The following is a 21076-nucleotide window of genomic DNA, read 5'->3' on the forward strand; positions in this document are numbered from 1 at the left end:
CTGCCGATGCAGGCGACGCGGGTTCGTGCCCCGGTCCAGGAAGATCCCACATGCCGTGGAGCGGCTGGGCCCGTGAGCCATGGCTGCTGAGCTTGCACGTCCGGAGCCTGTGCTCCGCAACGGGAGAGGCCACAACAGTGAGAGGCCCGCGTACCGCAAAAAAAAAAAAAAAAAAAAAAAAAAAAAATATATATATATATATATATAGGCAGGAGCAGTGGAAACATATTCTACATTCAGTGAACAGCATGAGGAATAGGAAAAGGTACTATGAATGGTATATATGGAGAAACTCAAAGTTGTTCAGTGTTGTTAGAGTATAAATTGTAAAGCTAGGAGAGGTTAATGAAAGTATTACTTTCTTTTGGTCATCAGTTTTGGGACTAATATCTTTACATCAGTTGTGGGTCTCATATATTTAACCCTCTATTTTCATTGTTGTTTTTGTTTGTCTAGAGTTTTGGTCATTTTCCAAGATGACAAAGCACATGTTACTATTTTGTAATTAATAAGTGTCTCCATGTCCCTTTTTTTCATTTTAAAGCTTTTTGAACAGACTAAAAGCTCTTTTTTTTCTCTAAAAAGCTGTACTTATGTCATAAGGTATACTTTTTCTGCTCGTGTATTTTTAAAATATTTTAAATCTTTTTTCCCCCTTACAACCACACATAATTACTACTATTTTTAAAATAAATATATATTCATTATATATTATCTATATCTATCTATCTACCTCTTAATCTTAGAATAGTGCCTAGCTATTATTATTATGCACCAGGCACATTATACTTCCAAAATATATGGACAAACATTAAGATCTGATATATATTCCACCATTCGGGGAATTTCTCAAGATCATATTACAGAACAGTTTAAAGCCAGTTATTCTACTCTAACAGAGTTATTTAATTTTATTTTACTGCTCTCTCTCCGTTTGTGTTTCTTGGACGTAGTTTTACTCATTTGCAATATAAAGCATTGTGTTAAGAGGAAAGGGACAATCCTACTCTATCTACTATTTGGCTGCGCTGCTTTGGGCGCGGCTCTGCCTCAGGGTCTAAGCCAGGGTGGGAGAATTGGTTGTTTCCAACCGAACAAGCTTTCCAGATGACTGGGTGGCAGCCTGCGCCACAGCGAATCTCTTTGGTTTTCACTGTCAGTGACAGTCATTTTTAGAAGCGGGTTTGTTTCCTTCCCGAATCCACCTCCTCACTCCCTCTCCGGGTCCTTTGCCCCAAAAGGAGTTTGACTTTACTTTCGCAGTCTGACACCCTGGCGCCCTCCGCCACCGGGCAGCCCGGCAGAGGCCCGCCACTGGAGTTACTCTGTCCGCCAGGTCCCCTCAGGACACACCCAGCAGGAGGCACTGCCCCGGACGGTGAAGCCGGCACCGGGGGTCGCCCGTGGGGCCGCCCGGGTGCCTCGCCTTCGGGATGGAGCCGGCCAGTGCAGAGCTGCGGCCACCAGAGCGGAGCCGGGAACGGTATTCGCTCGGGTCGAGGAGGAAGCCGGAGCATTTGGGGGACTGGACCGCGGGAACCCGGAAACGTCTGGGCCGCACCGGGCCGGCGGCAGCGACGGCGGCGGGAGCGGGCGCCGCTGCGCTTCTGGGGTCGCGGGGGACCCGGCGGGCGCCGCAGCCTGGGGGGCCCGGCGGAGCTGAGCCGCCGCCCCCAGTGCGCGCAGCCGGCCGAGCGGGGCGGGAGGTGAGTCTGGCGCGCTCCTGGGCGGCTGCGGGCACGGGGAGGCCGGTGACCGTGGCTCCGGCCAGGGCAGTGATGTGAAATCCGTCTGAGTGAAGGGGACGGTGTGGATAGACTTTAAGTACTAGCTAAGTAGGGGTGGGAGTGGATGAAGTGACACGTTGTTAAGTCCGAGGGAATATATGAGGAATGTGCTGGGTGGAAGAGGAAAAAAGGGCCCGGGGAAAGGGGTGTGTCAAGCGAATGAAAAACGCAGTGTTTGCCTTAGAGGCTGGGGCGTGGGGAGCCGCGGCCGGAGGGCCAGGCTGGCGGTCATTCCGTCAGCGAACTTCCCCGGAGCTCCTGCTCGGTGTGTGGCCCTGTGGCAGGTACCGAGCCACCAGACGGGGACGCTGCGCTGAAGAAGCCGCAGGGACTTCAAAAAATGGAAAAGCAGTCCTTGGTAAGGCTAATACATAGGCAAGGGCTGTCTGAGGCCAGGTGGGATTCCTATCAGAACAGGTGTGTGTGTTGGGAGAGGGTTCTGAGTGTTTAGGAAGGGAGCATTTTAATTAACATTTATTTAAACCAACTAAACTCCGGGGAACGCTGGTTCAAATGAATTAAAGGATAATAATATTAAATGTAGTACTGGGCCTTGCTTAGTAAAACACGTGTCATTACTTTATGGTAGAAGACTGAGTCTTTTATTATGTTCTATTACATGTAGTATTTGAAAATGGAACCAGAGTTAAGTTTTTTGTTTTCAATCAACATTCAACTTTGGTAGTTAAAGATGAAATTTTGGTACAGTTTCTCACTTCGTGCGCTTACTCATTTTCACTGGTAAACTCAGGTTGTTTCCTTTAAAGGCATGACTTCTAAATTTATATTTCTGGTCCTAACTTTCCTCCCAAGTATTGATTCTACTTTTTCAGCATCTCAATTTGCTTCTTCCCTTTTTCATTCCTGTGCTTAACGTGGCTTCTCTTTCCTCTTCTTACTTATGCTATAGCAGTGGCTAGACTTGCTGCCCTCAGCCTGTCTTCCTTCCAATAACTCCCCCGCCGATACTGCTTTTTAAAGCCAGAGGTCTTGTGTATTCTTTTCCCTCAGAAATACTCGGTGACTGTCTATTGAATCCGGAATAAATTTAAAATTATTTAGGGTAGTATCCAAAACTCTTCAAAATTTGTAGCTGTCCATGGCTCCAATCAGATCCAAAATCAGAAATCAGTATCATTGGGCTGATATCAAAGTGTCAAAGGGACTATGCGCCCTTTGGAGGCTCTAGGAGAGAATCTGTTCCCTTTTTCATCCAGCTTTGGTGGCTGCCAACATTCCTTGGTTTGTGGGTGCATCACTCCAGTCTTCAAGCCCAGCATCTTCAAATCTCTTTTTGCTCCATCTTTACATTGCCTTCTTCTCTTGAGTATCTGTATTTTCCTCTTCTGTCTCTTATGAGGACACTTACGTTGGCGTTTAGGCCTCACTTAGCTAATGCAGGATAATTTTCCCATCTCAAGATCCTTAACTTAATTTCATCTGCAAAATTCCCTTTTCCAAATAAGGTAACATTTACAGGTTTTAAGGATTAGGACCTGTTGTTGCTCAGTAGGGTTATCAGCAGTTGGGAAGAGTTGACCTAAAGCAGGGAAGGGAGGATAACTGGAACCTGCCGGCACCTTTGCTTCTGTTTCACCACATTTAACTGAGAATCGTCTGGAGTAATGGCTGTTGCTTCACTTCTGCCTTCCAGATCTTGTGCAGGTTTTGTGTTTAGCCAATTCTGACCTGGCACCATATAGAGAAGGGGATTTGCGGAAATGTGTTTGAGTTTAACCAAGTTGATACAGTAAATACAAGGACCATAATAATACAAGGATCATAATTTTCCTATGATATTTTCCTGTTATACACCATGTCATAGCAGTTTACACCCTTATACTGTTTCTTAAATTATTTGAATAATATGTGTCTTCCATGCTAGAGGATAAGCTCTATGAAGAAACAGATTATATTTGTTTTGTTCATCATTGTGTATCAGTGCTCATCATAGTTCCTGACCATAGTTAGTATTTAAATATTGATGGTGAATTGTGTGATACCTTTATTTTCTACTTCTGACCGCATCTCCTGAATCTTGAAACCTTACTAATGGTTAGTGCCTGTGGACCTGTCATGGAGGAGGAATTTTTCTTCTACTCTTCTAGGTTCTTCTGGCCCGTCTAAGAATTAAATTGACATGAGACAGATTGAGGAGAAAAATCACACAAAAGTTTAATAACACGGATACATGGGAGAGACCCAGGAAAACTGAGTAACTTGTCAAAATGGCTGAAACCCTCACCTTACATACCATCTGCAGCTAAAGACAAGAGAGGATGTTGGGGGTAGTGGTTTGAGGCTTCAAAGGGGAGGAAAGCAATTGACATGGAGATGTAAAAGCAAAAGTTTGATAAATAAATATTTGCTGGGCCATGCAGAGACAGTGGGACACAGAGTGGACTCTGATCTCTAGGCTCTGCCTAGAGTTTCCCTCCACCACACATAGCCCATATTCTTAATTCTTTGCAGATATCTCTGGTGATACTGTGGAAACAGGCCATCTATCTAATTTTTTTTTTTTTTTTTTATCAGTTAGGGGAAAGGTCAAAGATCTTGCTGAGTCTTTAGGGCCTTCACTGTTTCCAGCTTGAAATAACCCACATGCCAAAGAGATATTTTGGCATGACAAGTTTTGCTACCCTACAGATCCTACCCGGATTGTACAGTAGTCTCTGTTCTTTATAGAATACCTTTAACATCAGCCTTTAGCTGTAAGTGGTGGGAAGTGACCATAGCAGAGTGGTAGAGCAGAATGGCACAGGGATGGGGAAATGAGAGGGTGAGAAAGGAGTACATTTTTACATGGCACCTCACATTAGAAGGGGATCTTAGGGCTATATTTATTAGGTCTTTATGTTTTCCCAGTCACTGACATTATGTAAAGAGTACAATAATATTGAATAATTTATAATCTAAAAATTAGAATGCAGATAGGTTTTATGTTTGTTAAGTTGAAGAAATAGTTGAGTACTATTGATCTTATCTGAATGTAGGAGTGGAAATTCTGCAGTCTGTAAAAGAACAAGTTAAAAATTGACACAGTACTCTAACTTACATACAAGTGATATTGTCTTATGTAAACAGATACCTGATACCTTGAGGAAGAAAAGGAAGGAGAAACAATGAAAAGTTGTTTAACTTAGAATGTAATAGGAGTCACAGAATGTAAAGAGTCAGTTGTTAAGTGTTGTCGAGCAGGATTTTGCTTTTCTTAAGCACTTAAGAGTGAACTTAAGTTCACTTAGTGGAACTTATTATTTTTATCATAGAAACAAAATTGACTATGTCAATAATGTAAAGTACCTTTAATTCATATTTCTTTCGCTTTTATAAATAAGATTTTGGGTTTTCCACAGGATTATTATGGACTTCAAGTACAACATATTGTTGCTACTTTTGGAGAATACTGTCTCTACTTCTGAGATAGTTTAGCAGGAAGATATATAAATGCCAGTGTCAGAAGTAAAGCCAGTTGTAATGAATTTTGTCATTATTTAGTACACAGTTGTAGGTTGCAGTTTTAAAGTTTTGGCATCATGGAAGATAATGAACAAAAAATTGCAGCTGAGGTCAGCATTACTTTTTCTGTTCATTTACTTGGAAAAACTTTGAAAGGTTTGTTTTTATACCAATAGCTGTTTCTGACTAGTGTAATGTGAATTTATATTTGCATAGCACTTTAAAATGTGTGTGTTTTCATATGTACTCTGTTGTGTCATTAACCTAAAATAGATTATAATATTATACTTAGGGAGTATATTTCAGAACTAATGTTTAGAAAATGTAAATATAGCTCACTCTAAAAACCTAAAGTTAGAAATTTAACCTTTTGTTTTTATAATAGAAGGAAAATTGATTTGCAGAATTACTTAGGTACTTAGTAGTCTTTAAAAATCTGTATAAATTTTTTTTTTTTAAGTTGCTAGTCTCTTTCCTGCCTAAAGGAGTTCCTTTAGCATTTGTTGCAAAGCTGGTCTGGTGATGCTGAATTCTCTTAGCTTTTGCTTGTCTGTAAAGCTTTTGATTTCTCTGTCAAATCTGAATGAGAGCCTTGCTGAGTGGATTATTCTTGGTTGTAGGTTCTTCCCTTTCATCACTTTAAATATATCATGACACTCCCTTCTGGCTTGCAGAGTCTCTGCTGAGAAATAAGCTGATAACCTTATGGGAGTTCCCTTATATGTTATTTGTCATTTTTCCCTTATTGCTTTTAATATGTTTTTTGTCTTTAATTTTTGTCAATTTGATTACTGTGTGTCTCTGTGTGTTTGTTTCTCCTTGGGTTTATCCTGCCTGGGACTCTGTGCTTCCTAGAGTTGGTTGACTGTTTCCTTTCCCATGTTAGGGAGGTTTTCAGCTATTATCTCTTCAAATATTTTCTCAGGTCCTTTCTCTCTGGCTTCTCGGTCTGGGACCCCTATAATGCGAATGTTGGTGTGTTTAATGTTGTCCCAGAGGTCTCTTAGGCTGTCTTCATTTCTTTTCATTCTTTTTTCTTTATTCTGTTCCGTGGCAGTGATTTCCACCATTCTGTCTTCCAGGTCACTTATCCATTCTTCTACCTCAGTTATTCTGCTATTGATTCCTTCTTGCGTATTTTTCATTTCAGTTATTGTATTGTTCATCTCTGTTTGTTTGTTGTTTAGTTCTTCTAAGTCTCCGTTAAACATTTCTTGCATCTACTCAATCTTTGCCTCCATTCTTTTTCCCAGATCCTGGATCATCTTCACTATCATTATTCTGTATACTTTTTCTGGAAGGTTGCCTAACTCCACTTCATGTAGTTGTTTTTCTGGGGTTTTATCTTGTTCCTTCATCTGGGACATAATCTTCTGCCTTTTCATTTTGTCTGACTTTCTGTGATTGTGGTTTTCATTCTGCAGACTGCACGATTGTAGTTCTTCTTGCTTCTGCTGTCTGCCCTCTGGTGGGTGAGGCTATCTAAGAGGGACTGGGTCTTGCTCTGGTGGGCAGGGCCATGCTCAGTAAAACTTTAATCCACTTGTCTGCTGATGGGTGAGGCCATGTTCCCTCCCTGTTAGTTGTTTGGCCTGAGGCAACCCAGCACTGGAGCCTACAGGCTGTATGGCAGGGCTAATGGTGCTCTCTGGGAGGGCTCATGCCAATGAATATTTCCCAGAACTGCTGCTGCCAAGTGCCCTTGTCCCCACGGTGAGCCTCACCTGCCTGCCGCCTCTGCAGGAGACCCTCCAACACTAGCAGGTAGATTTGGTTCAGTCTCCTATGGTGTCACTCCTCCTTTTCCCTGGGTCCTAGTGCACACATGAGTTTGTGTGTGCCCTCCAACAGTGGTGTCTCTGTTTCCCCCAGTCCTGCGTAAGTCCTGCAATCAAATCCTGCTGGCCTTTACAGTCAGAGTCTCTGGGGATTCCTACTCCTGTTGCCAGACCCTCAGGCTGGGAAGCCTGAAGCGGGCCTCAAAACTTTTGCTCCAGTGGGAGAACTTCTGTGGTATACTTGTTTTCCACTTTGTGGGTCGCCCACCCGGCGGGTATGGGATTTGATTTTATTGTGATTGCACCCCTCCTACCATCTCACTGCAGCTTCTCCTTTGTCTTTGGATGTGAGGTATCTTTTTTGGTGGGTTCCAGTGTCTTCCTGTTGATGGTTGTTCAGCAGTTAGTTTTGGTGCTCTTGCAGGAGGAGGTGAGCACATGACCTTCTACTCCACCATCTTGAGCCAATCTCTCTATATAAATGTTATTACAATTTAAAGACATTGACTAAAGATTTAGTTTTGTGGAACTTTTAGTGGCTGAAGACATAACAGCAAAATACAGATATTATTGTCTCAGTAGAATAATGGGCTTCATACACAGACCTAAAGATTATACATGTAACCTATTGGATATAATGTAGCCAGACTGATTTTCAGGTTTACCTTCAAGTACCTATCTCTGTTTGAAAAGATAAATAGAAATTATTAGTATATAGTGTTTTGAATATTTCAGAACTTAGTTAATGCATATCTAGTGCAATAATGATGGTATAAACAACTAATTTCTCACTAACCCTGATTAATATAAGGGTGGAAGTAGTAGTAGTGTGCATTAATGATATATATACTTTGTGTAATATATATTTTTTAAATGTTTAAGGCCTGTAAAGTATCTCAGAATTGGCTGACAAAGCATTGTAAAGGCAGGGATCTTAGGGAACGACTTTAATGGAAATGAGGGATATGTAATTAGCATATAAAATGTACTTAAATTATACCTTCTAGCATGTTTGAAAAACCTTTTTTTCCCCCTTAAGAGTAATAAATAATTACTGAGAAATTTTTTGAACTCTTAATGAGCTTACTAATATTTTTTGCACACAATTCTAACCAAGTCATCATCAAATCCAAATGAATGGAGCTTATTAGATGAATGAAGTTTTTGTTGTACATTTTTCTTTCAAGAGGTGAGATGGCATTTAAAAATAATAAAATTCAACTTTGTAAATACCAAACTTATCTAACAATTCAGGAGAAAAATAATGATTGGAAAGCAAGTACAAGATCTTTTATAGTGACTAACCAAATCCTGAAATATTCCTGTGCAAAGGACTTTTAGAAGTACTAGCAGTGTGACTGTATCGAATAAGTATGATTATAGTATACACACACATACACAAAAATTATAATTATACATTATTATTATGCAATAATTATACACTAATAGTTTTACAATAGTTAATGATTATATATGTTATGTATTACTATATGTATACTCAAAGTTTACAATTTAAAAATTGAGACACTTTCAGATGAAAAAATTGAAATTACTTTAATAAAATTGTGTGTGTGTATTAGAATTGGAAGAGACCTGAGAAATCATATACAATATTAAATTTTAGCAAAATGGCTTGAAATATTTGTAGCTTATATAATATTTAGTAGCTACTTGTTGAAAAATTTTAAGAAAACTTTTAAATAAATCTTTAAAAGGAAAAGAAAGGATCGTAAATGTTTATCAGTAGGAGAATGGGTAAATAGAAGGTCTGCTTATTTGTTGGAACAACATAGAGTTATTAAAAGCAATGAACTAGGTCTGTATATCAATGTAGATGGCAAAACAATGCTGAATAAAGTAAGGAAGATGCTGAATAATGTATACAGTTTGATACCATGTATGTATATTAAAATATTTAGGCTTACGGATATTTCTATATAGGTGTATAAAATTTTAAAAGTGCACTGAAATACATACTCCAAATGTATGATAATAGGGGAGGGGAAAAGGAATAGGACTTAGAATTTGGCTTAAAGGGGACTTTAACTGTTGTGTTTTATTCCTTTAAAAAAGGAAAGGTAAGCAAATGTGACAAGATTGACAATTGTTAGTTCTGGGTGGTAGAATCATGGATGTTTGTTATATTCTTGGTACTTTATTGTATTTTTAAAATCCATTTTTTTCCCTCAAGAAAGATCTATTATTTTTCAGGAGAATTTGGAACTTTGTGATTACAAGACTAGTTTCTATATAACTAAGAATCCCCAAAAGTTGTTGAAATCCTTTCAGTGGGAGTATGAAATGGTCTAGGTACTTTATTTTACCTTTGCTGCTAGTGTTCTTGAGTTTAGAGATTTCCAAAAAACTTAATAAAAATTGACAGAATCTATATCAAAATATTATTAGATGTCTTTGAGTGGTGAGATTATGGTTCAAATTTTTACTTATTAATATAATTTTTAAGTTTATTAATTTTTTCTCACTAATAATATGCTACTTTTTAAAGTAAATAAAATAATAAATGCTTTTTTAGAAAAACCAGAACAAACGAAAACAAAGGAAAGCAATCCAAATGAAATAGTGCCATTTACTCTAGTGACCAGGAAGAATACATTTTTCAGGTCTTAGCTGTTAAGGTAGAAGTGGAGCATCTAAGCATCCTGTCTCTTTGACATTGCTATAAATCTGAGAGCCTCACTGAACTCCAAGTGGGTTTACGGAGCTTAGTAATCGGGGTCTTTAATGGAACATGGGTAGTAATTTGTGGACTGGTTCATGACGTTTTTGAAAGTAAACTGAATGAGGCTCCATTTGTGAAAGAACCTAACAGTTTCTTATTATTGATATAAAAGTTTCTTGGATAGGAAATTTTTATGAAACAGAATGATCTGGAAACCAGAAGATTGGCAACACCTGAAAGGATAAAAGAAGGGGAATTCGGCGGTAAGAGAAAAAAATGTAGGAGAGACTGAATTTAAATCTTAAACATGAAATTGGTAAAAGATTGTTTTCAGTTATAATGAGAAAATATTATAGACTTTACAAGGAAGAAACAGTGTTACTCTTGTAAATTATAGAGGTGGAACATAATCTTTTTTTGGTCTATTTCGTGTTTATGTATTTGCTTTGCATTTAGGGGTTGTATTAAGTGAAAGTACTAACTTTTACCTATATTGTACTAAGTGAAAGTACTAACTTTTACCTATATTGTACTCCAACCAAACTAAGTATTTGTATATCTTAGAAATGCTAGTATTTTGAATTTTTTCATTTTGAGTTTTTTCTTCCCTTAGGCAGAATTGTAAATTAAATTGTAATTCTTTACACGTGATCTAGTGCAAATGAGCATGTGTTTGCATGTATTTTACTTCTCAACTTCATATTAGAAAAGCAACGCCGTTCTTTCCTCCTGTGTGTCTCCTCTACTCCTCATACAGGATACTTCACTTCTGACACTTCTGGTCATCACATGTATGTGAGGTTTTTCCCCACACCAAGCAATTCTCCGCAACACCAGCTGGTTGTCCTACTTCAATTCTCACACTGTCTGTCTGGAGATGGTATCAGATCCCACACGTTAAGGGCTCAGTCCCACAAGACTGCTCCCACCCCACGTCATATGCCAATCACAAGTAGTAGGTCCTCAGGTTATGCACAACTTCTGTCTGACTTGTACTTGGCTACAAATCAGAGGTTCTCACGACCTTCTCCTCATGTTTGATTAAATTGCTATAGTGGCTCACAGAACTCAGGGAAACAGTTATGTTTACCAGTTTATTAAAGGATATGATAAAGGATACAGATGAACAGTCAGATGAAGAAATACATAGGGCAAGGTCTGGGAAGGTCCCCAGCACAGGAACTTCTGTCCCCATGGAATTGGGGTGCCTCACCTTCCCTGTGTGGATGTGTTCACCAACTTGGAGGCCCTCTGAACCCTATAGTATTGTGATTTTATGGAGGCTTCATCATGTAGGCAAAATGGATCATTAACTCCATTTTCAGCCCTTTTGCCTTCTCAAGAGATGGGGAGTAGGGGAGCTTGGGGGATGGGGCTGAAAATTCCAAGCTTCTAATCATGGCTTGTTCTTTCTGGTGAGCAGCTCTCTTCAGAAGCCATCCAGAAGCCTGCCCAAATTTGCCTCACTAGAACAAAAGACACTTCTATCACCCAGAAAATTACAAGGGTTTCAGGAGCCCTGTGTCAGGAACTGGGGTCAAAGACCAAATATTAGAACAAAAGATGCTCCTAGTGCTCTTATCACTTAGGAAATTACAAGTGTTTCAGGAGGCCTGTGTCAGGAGCCAGCACCAGAGACCAATATATTACGTTTTTCTGTTATCTCACAGACTTAGAAAAACAAAACAAAACATTGTGAGAGACTAAAAATATTACGAACTGTATTATCACAGTGAATGTTTATATTGATGTTGTATGTACTTGGAAATGGAAAAGCAAAATTGTACAAATAGTGTATCCTGGCTTAGAATCTGACCTTTAAATTTTCATTTGAAAAGAAATCAGAGTATTGCTGTTGTAACACATACATTATGGTCTTAGTTGTACAGAATAAACAAAAGACTTTCTTGAACAGGTTTGAAATAATTGTTTGACATTTCCCAGGAAAATCAAATGCATGTGCTAAATGCAGATTGCTGGCAACTTGTCTTCCTTTTATACAGAGATAAAGGCCACTGGGAAGTCATTTGAAATTCTACAGTAGCTTGTAATGGGATCTGCAGAACTTGATATTTAACTTTATAACTGTTATTTTCAATTAATAATTATAAGACCTTGAACAAGTCATCTAACTTCTCTGTTCACTATTTTCTGTATTTTAAAATGAAGATATTGTACTAGATGATTTCTAAAGCATCTTCCACTTCTAAAATGCTATAATTTTATTTCACACTAGGATTCTTCTGCTAATGTAGATTTATAAAAATGAGATAGTTGGTTGATAAAGTGGTTGTGGCATTTTACATTCCCACTAGCAAAGTTGAGAGTTCTATTTGCTCTAAATCCTCTTCAACACTTGGTAGCATCAATTTTTAAGATTTCAGCTATTCTAATAGGTGTATAATGTTATCTCATTGTGACTTTAGTTTGTATTTCTCTAATGACTGTGATGTTGAACATCTTTTCATGTGCATATTAGCCATTCATTTATCTTTTTTTGGTGAAATATCTATTGAAATCTTTTGTCCATTTTAATTTGGGTTGTTTGTCTTCTACTCATTGTGTCCTAAGAGTTCTTTATAAATTCTAGGTACAAGACCATGGTCAGATTTTTGTGTTGAGAATATTTTCTCCCATGATGTGTTTTGCCTTTCATTATTTTTACAGTGTCTTTGGAAGAGTAGATTTAAATTTTGATGATGTCCAGTTTTTCCATATTTTTCTTTTATGGTTTGTGCTTTTTGTATCCTAAGAAATCTCGGCCTATTTTTATTTGGCTATGATTTTCTCCTATGTTTTCTTCTTGAATATTTATAGTTTTAGCTTTTTTAAAAATAAATTTATTTATTTAATTTATTTTTGGCTGTGTTGGGTCTTTGTTGCTGTGCATGGGCTTTCTCTAGTTGCAGTGAGTGGGTGCTACTCATTGCGGTGGCTTCTTTTGTTGCGGAGCACGGTCTCTAGGCGCGTGGGCTCAGAAGTTGTGGCACATGGGCTCTAGAGCACAGGCTCAGTATTTGTGGCGCACAGGCGTAGTTGCTCCGCGGCATGTAGGATCTTCCCGGACCAGGGCTCGAACCCGTGTTCCCTGCATTGGCAGGCAGATTCATAACCACTGCACCACCAGGGAAGTCCCTGTTCTGGACTTCATTCTATCCCATTGACCTATTCTTCTGTCCTTATGTCAATATCAGTCTTAATTACTAGGGCTTTATAGTAAGTCTGGAATTTCAGTAGTTTAACTCCTTCCACTTTATTCTTCCTTTTCAAAATTGTTTTGCTGGTCTAGGTCCTTTGTATTTTCCTATAAATTTTAAAATCAATATCAATTTCTACCAAAAAGTCCTTCAGAGATTTTGTTTGAGATTGAATCTTTAGATGAATTTGAAGCAAAGGATGTGACCTGGGGTGGAGAGGCAGTTGAATGATCATGCACACTACATTAAGTCCTTCCTTGAAGGAGGATCTTAGTGGAGCATCTCCAAGTCTACATACAGTGGTTGATAGTGTTGTTCAAATCTTCTATATTCTTACTGGGTTTTGTGTGTGTATATTCTATGAATTACTGGGAAAGGTGGGTTAAAATCTCACATTCTGACTGGATTTACCTGTTTTTCTTTTTAGTTCTGTCAGTTTTTGCTTTATGTATTTTGAAGCTATGTTATTAGCACATATACATTTATAATGGTTATATCTTCCTGATGTGTTGATTCTTTTATCATTACAAAGTGTCCTTTAATTCTAAAAATAATTCTTATGTAATCTGTTTCGCCTGATATTAATCTAACCCCTCCAACTTTCTCATAGTTATTTTCCTCATGGCTTTTATCATTTTCCATACTTTTACTTTTTAACATATTTGTATCTTCATATTTAAAGTGAGTCTCTTAGAGTTAATATTAAATTGCTTTAGGAAAAATACAGAAACTTTGCTACTTTTATTATTGAGGGAAGCCAGGTGGAGGGTACATGAGAACTTCTGTTCTATTTTTTTCAACTATGTAAGTCTAAAATTATTTCAAGAATGTTTATTATTGCCTGTTGGTTGCTGCATTTTTGTAGTAACTTCTCTAAAATTCTTGTCTGATAATTCCAACATCTGTATCAACTATATGTTGTTGTTGTCTGTTGATTTGTCCTTATTCATCCTAGTTGAGATTTTTTTCCCTGTCTTTTGGAATGATGAGTATACTCATTTTGGATTGTATCCTGGACATTTTGAGTGTTATGAGACCTTGGTTCCTACTTAAATCGTCTATATTAGTAGGCAGCCACTGGAGAGGGAGGAATGGTGCTGCGTCTTTGCTGACATTCACCTTATGTAGGGCAGGAATGGTTGGCAGGGCTCTGCCCCCATAGTCTTTGTGGCTGCATCCTGGTGGGGGATGGGAGGGCCACCACCTCTGTTGTCATTTTTGCAGGGTTGGGATGGTCAGCAAGGCTCTGCCCCATAGATTATACAGCACCCATTTGGGAGGGTTGCATCCTTCAGGGCTGCTGTCTTCCCAGTCCTTTGGTTGGAGACAGTGGGTTTTTTCTTATGGTTTTTTTGTTGTTGACCTACACCTGTTGGTGGTTCCAGGTTGTAAACTGCTGTCACACCCAGGGTGAGATACATGAATGGCAAAAAATCTCAAGATTTTTTAATCACTCAAGATCTGCAGTCTCTAGCCAGTCTCTTTTCTACAAGAGTCTCCTTGTAGTTGCTTTGTCTTTGGTCCAAGGTTTATAGTTGTAATTAGCAGGAAGAATAGGATGGAATGCACTTTATCTTGTTTGGAACCAGACATCTCTTACTGGTTTTTTTTGTTGTTGTTGTTTTTACTGGTTTTTAAAATATTTATAATTTCTCTATTTTCTATTTATTTGCCCTGTGTATTTTGTTTTTCAGGCAAATGAAGATAAAACAATGTCAGCCAACCTAAAATACCTTTCCTTGGGAATTTTGGTCTTTCAGACTACCAGTCTGGTTCTAACGATGCGTTATTCTAGGACTTTAAAAGAGGAGGGGCCTCGTTATCTGTCATCTACAGCCGTGGTTGTTGCTGAACTTTTGAAGATAATGGCCTGCATTTTATTAGTCTACAAAGACAGCAGTAGGTATCTAGGTTTTTTAAGTCATTGCAATTTATTTAATTATTTTGGAGTTATTCACATGTGAGATATATATATAGTATATATGTATAGATACCTATATATATGACATATATATATAGGTAACTACACATTTGAACACTTGCATTATTGAAGAACATTTCAATTTTCATTTTATTAAGATGGTTTTAGTCTAGTAATAAAGGTATTTTATTTTTATCTATGTTATGATTCATGTCCTCTGGTTAATGCTGTAAATATGAAACAGTTTCTTGCATTAATAATAATTTGAGAATAAGTAATTTAGAGGAGTAATAATTTTTTACTAAAGTCAAGGCTTTTTTATTTTATTTGCTGCATGATTAGTCCAGCAGTGACTAATTTGATATAGTTTTTTTAAAAAAAAAATCTTTATTGAGGGAATTCCCTGGTGGTCCAGTAGTTAGGGCTCCATGTGGTTAGATTATTTGGGGGTACATTAAAATGAAAAACAGACTTTTTCATGTTTTTATATATCAAACCAAATGAGAAGACAAGCAACAGATTGAGAGAAGATATTTACATCACAGGTAATCACTAATAATTAATATCCAGAATGTACAAAGAACTCCCACAACTCAATAAGAAAAAGATAAGAAACTCAACAAAAAAAGGGACAAAAGATATAAATAGGCAACTCACAGAAGAGAAAACCTGGGTGGCCAATCAATGTATAAAAAGATGTTCAACCTCTCTAGCAATCAGAGAAATCAAGACTCAATTCCACTACCCTCATACTGCTAATGAGAAAAATATGTGACAGCATTAATTATTTAAAAATTTAATTTTAAAGATGAGCTTATATTTTATATTTTTTCTGCTAAAACTAAAATAATCTTTTGGTAACTTTTGTTTTACTTACATAATTTTTTTACCATTATTTTAGTCAGGAAAGGCTGAATATCAAGTAGCATTCTTTAGTTATTTTCATTTTGGAAACTAACACATTGTTACTCAACTAAACTCCAATAAAAATTAATTTTTAAAAAGGTATTTTCATTTTAAAACAGTTTTCATAAAGTTTGCAAGTTTTATGTTGCGAGAGAAAATCATCTGTGAAGTGTATTGTTGGTAAGGTGGTAGGGTTCCTTAGAATTTCTCCCTTCTTTGGGGATTTATATATCTCTTAAAGTTCTTTGGACATTTTTTTGTGATTGATACTGTGGGTTGGCTAGCTCAGAGTCCATTTTTAACTCCTTTCTCACTTTCTTATATCTAATGTGGAGAATATAAAAGAAAATAATTGATTTTCCAGCTCCCTTGCAGCAGGGAGTAGTTATGCAACACACAGTCTTGGTCAGTGAGAGGGAAGAAGATGCCTGCTAGGCCACTGTTTCCTCCTCTTCTTTCTTCCTTCCGGAAAGAAGAACCAGAGGTGCATCAGTCAGTTGGCAATCTGTTGCAAAAAATCATGTAGACAATACATGAAAAGCATGAAAATAAAAAGCCAATATATATACAGAGAGAGCTAGGTCCCTGATGTCATCACGGAGCTGCTGTAGCAGCTTTTGACCTGGACTCATGACATGTGAGACAAATCCCTATGGGTTTGAGCCACTGTTGGTTGGGTTTTCTGTTGTTTGAGCCAAACCCACCTCCTGATATCCTTCTTTTTATGATTAAAGTCTTCATAATTATTAATTGGCATTAATGGCTGATGATAAAATACATTATAAAATACAAGGTATCAATATTATAATATTGCTATGATAAAGTAAGAATACTTGGTTGACGAATACTTTGAGGTTTTGGTTATCATAAATACATATGTGTATATATAATCAATTTGATTTATTTCCCAATGAAATATATATTTAATATTTGAAATATTAGCATCATTAAAGGTATAGGTATACCTTATTTTACTGCAGATATTGTGTTTTTTATAAATATAAGATTTGTGGCAACCCTCCATTGTCAGATGATGGTATTTTTTTAGCAATAAAGTCTTGTTTTGTTTTGTTTTTTTGCGGTATGCGGGCCTCTCACTGTTGTGGCCTCTCCCGTTGCGGAGCACAGGCTCCGGACACACAGGCTCAGCGGCCACGGCTCACAGGCCCAGCTGCTCCGCGGCATGTGAGATCTTCCCAGACCGGGGCACGAACCCATGTCCCCTGCATCGGCAGGCGGACTCTCAACCACTGCACCACCAGGGAAGCCCTAAAGTATTTTTAAATTAAGGTATGCACATTATTTTTTTTATACATAATCTTATTGCCCAGTTAACAGACTACAGCAAAGTGTAAACATAACTTTTATATGCACTGAGAAACCAAAAAAAATTCTTGTGACTCACTTTATTGTGATACTCACTTTATGGCAGTGGTCTGGAAATGAACCTGCAATATCTCTGAGGTACGTCTGTATATTTTAGACCTAAAAGGATTTTAACATGTAGCCAAATTTTCATTTTTTACAGGTGAAAAAACTGAGGACTTCAGAGAGAGTATGTAACTTATTTGGAGTTACTTAATTATTGATTTTGTCCATTTCATGTTTTTTCTAGAATGTAGTCTAAGAGCACTGAATCGAATACTACATGATGAAATTCTTAATAAACCTATGGAAACACTTAAACTTGCTATTCCATCAGGGATATATACTCTTCAGAATAATTTACTCTATGTGGCACTGTCAAATCTAGATGCAGCTACTTATCAGGTATTTAGAATACATTTCTAGTAGTGTTTCTAAGAAAGAAAGAAACAAACAATAATATTAGCTGTTTTCTTTTTCAGGTCACATATCAGTTGAAAATTCTTACGACTGCATTATTTTCTGTGTCGATGCTTAGTAAAAAATTAGGTGTGTACCAGTGGCTCTCCCTAGTAATTTTGATGACAGGAGTTGCTTTTGTACAGGTAACTATTCAAGATAAGTATAACTTTTACTTTTATCACAGTTTCAGACCTCATTTTGGAAAATATGGTTCTGTTATTTGTTGAAGAAAATGCTTATTCTTACAACTGACATTTTTTGAGGGCTTCCTTTGAGCAAGATACTACATTGGGACTATAAATGACACAAAGAAGTAGAATCAAATTATCTGACGTAAAGAAATGAACAGTCTATTTAGGGAAATAAGACACTGTATGTAAAACAAAGCTGTTTTTTACTGAGTATCTGGACATTTGAGATCAACCACTCCCTTCCTATTGTCTCTCAGCTTCCCTGATACCACTCGCTCCTGGTTCTTTTCACATCTTTCTAATGATTCCTTATTGGTTTCCTTCCTGGGGTCCTCTTTCTTGATATTCCCATTAGATATTGTGTTGTTGATAGGCTTGTTATTTCTCTTAAATTATTTCCTTATTTTTGGAGATTTCATTCTTTCTGAAGGTTTTTATTAACACATATGCTGATAGCTTCTTGGTCTGTGTCATCAGCTCTGGTTATCACCTCTAGTTTCAGATTTATATATCTAAAAGCACATTGGACATCTTTGTTTGGTTGTTCAATAGGCCTTATAAACTCAGTGTATCCAAAGCTGCACTTTACCTTTTCCCCACCAAACCTGTTCTTTATTTCTGTTTTTTCCAGTCATGATTTACTTAGCCTGAGAGTTGTCCTAGACTCTTCCTTTAGCCTGTACATCCAGTCAATCACTAAGACTTTCTGACTCTGCTTTCTAATACTTCTTGATTCTGTCCTTGTCTATCACTAACACTTCCACATTTCATGCCTTCTTTGTGTCTCAAGTAATCTTTTGCCTCCTAATTGATTTTTTTTTTTAACTTCTGTCTTACAATTCAGCCTCCACTTAGTCACCACTGTGGTCTATCTAAAAGAAATCCAATCATGTCAATCTCCTGCTGTCCAAAGCCCCCCTCCCCTACAATCACTTTCCTCAGAGTGTGGTATGTATATTTTGAATAAATATTTCTAATAGTTATTTAAGTGGTTATTAGAAAAATATAATTGGCATATCAAACCCATATTTTCATAGATTCTGCTTAAGGTAAGGTAAAGTTGGTATTCCGTTTTTAAAAGTGAGGTATTTTAGGGCTTCCCTGGTGGCGCAGTGGTTGAGAATCTGCCTGCTAATGCAGGGGACACGGGTTCGAGCCCTGGTCTGGGAGGATCCCACATGCCGTGGAGCAACTAGGCCCGTGAGCCACAACTACTGAGCCTGCGTGTCTGGAGCTTCTGCTCTGCAACAAGAGAGGCCGCGATAGTGAGAGGCCCGTGCACCGTGATGAAGAGTGGCCCCCGCTTGCCACAACTAGAGAAAGCCCTCACACAGAGACGAAGACCCAACACAGCCATAAATAAATAAATAAATTACTAAACTCCTAGCCCCAACATCTTCTTTTAAAAAAAAAGTGAGGTATTTTAAATTAAAATATCAAGTAATAGTTTAGGGAGAACATACATTTGACAAAAACCATGAAGATGATAGGGAAATAAGTGAAGTTTTAGGAACACTGATCTACAGAATAAAGCTCAGAATGGTTAGCATGAAATGGACCTTCCATAATGAAACATCAGCTCCATACTCATTTTTGCTGCTCCAACACTTCACACTCTGAATTTCTACAACTGAACTGCTTGTGGAGGCTATTTTGTGCATCTGTGCGTTTATTATACTTGTTCTCTTTTTTAGGGTATTTTTGAAATTATAAATTACAACAGTAATATCACTATGGGGAAAAAAAAGTGATTCTAAGTTTTTCTTTCAAAAGCTCTTCTCTGCAATCCCCCAGAATGGTATTGGCTGTATTTTTACCTTAAGGTCTAAGAGTGGACTCTAAATGTGTATTTTGTAAAATATTATAGGAATTAAACTTCAGTTTTTTCTTTTTGTTCAGTGGCCCTCAGATTCTCAAGAGCTTAATTCTAAGGAACTTTCAGCTGGCTCACAATTTGTAGGCCTCATGGCAGTTCTCACAGCATGTTTTTCAAGTGGCTTTGCTGGGGTTTACTTTGAGAAAATCTTAAAAGAAACCAAACAATCAGTGTGGATAAGAAACATTCAACTTGGTAAGTTTTAAATGTTTTCTAATACTATTTTTAAAGGATTATATTGTTATGTTTAAAGATTTCTGTGTTTTCCTGTTTTTCTTAAAAATTTTTTGGCCACACCGCAGAGCATGCAGGATCTTAGTTCCCCAACCAGGGATTGAACCTGTGTCCCCTACACTGGGAGCACAGCATCTTAACCACTGGACTGCCAGGAAGTCCTATGTATCTTTAATTAAATAAACCTTTTATAAAAGCTGCTGTTGATGCAAATATCTGTCAGGGTTTTTGCCTTTTGAAAAACTGTATTTTAAATGAATGTCTTTTCAAGAATATGGAATTTTGGGTCTGTGCTCCTAAGAATGTATGAAGCCTGTTTCTGTCCTCACCATTTGGAGCCTTTGTCTTTGGTTGCTGTGTTTTCCACAGATGTTGCAAATAACTTAACATATTTTCCTCCTGGAAAAAGAGATTAAGATAGTAAAAAAAAAAAAAAAAAAACAAAAAAAGATAGTAAATTTAATTATATGATGCAGTGTTATCAGCTACAGTCACCATGTTGTATATCAAATCACCACAATGTACACTTCAAATGTCTTAGAATTCTACTTATCAATTATACCTCAGTAAAGCTGAAAAAATAGATACTTAAATGGAGCAAGTTTGAAATGAAGAAATTTTGTCTCTTTAAAATCTTACTATGCTTTTTTATTTCAAATTGTTACATTTTAGCTTTTAAATACTACAGCATTTTTCTAACTGAAGGTGAATAGTTTAAAAGAAAAAAGAGATTGCCTTTGAATAGATATTTAAACTATTTGTATACAGTATTGTAATATTTAACTCCTCATACAAAGATTTCAGAATTTAGTATTCTTGTCATATTCATTTTGGAAGATGCTACATGTGAGAAGCAGCTCAACTGCAAATCAACATGTTCTGTTTTAAGCCTCTGTCCCTGTGACTTTGGAGCTCATCTTTGAAACCATTGTTTTTTTTCTTTGAAGCCACTGTTTTTTTCTTCACATCAGCTTAATAGCTATACCATGTTTCCTGATAGCAGTCATAACAGGCCCTTCCAGGCCCTATACAGTGAATTGTCTGTAATCCTAATGGCCTGTATTTTAAGACAAACCTTCAAAATTTGATTAAAGTCCATTCTTTCAGCTGTTTTCACATAATATGATGACAAACAGACTGAACCTTCATTTTATCTCATAGTATTTATTTGTTTCTCTTCAAAATTTGTAGAAATGTATCGTGTGTTTGTTTTTTTT

General features: G+C 37.3%; 1 protein-coding gene across 1 annotated transcript in view; it reads left to right on the forward strand.

Annotated features, from left to right (window-relative positions):
- The first annotated feature begins 1386 nt into the window (after positions 1 to 1386).
- The window catches only part of SLC35A3 (solute carrier family 35 member A3), a 34013-nt gene continuing 14323 nt past the window's right edge, over positions 1387 to 21076 (forward strand). The window contains exons 1-5 of the mRNA XM_067727031.1: positions 1387 to 1706; positions 14599 to 14803; positions 17347 to 17501; positions 17579 to 17701; positions 19649 to 19820. Of these exons, the coding sequence (XP_067583132.1) occupies positions 1434 to 1706; positions 14599 to 14803; positions 17347 to 17501; positions 17579 to 17701; positions 19649 to 19820 (928 nt within the window). The 5' untranslated portion in view covers positions 1387 to 1433. The remainder of the gene's footprint in view (positions 1707 to 14598; positions 14804 to 17346; positions 17502 to 17578; positions 17702 to 19648; positions 19821 to 21076) is intronic.

This window comes from Pseudorca crassidens, chromosome 2, assembly GCF_039906515.1.
Source record: "Pseudorca crassidens isolate mPseCra1 chromosome 2, mPseCra1.hap1, whole genome shotgun sequence".
Taxonomy (NCBI): domain Eukaryota; kingdom Metazoa; phylum Chordata; class Mammalia; order Artiodactyla; family Delphinidae; genus Pseudorca; species Pseudorca crassidens.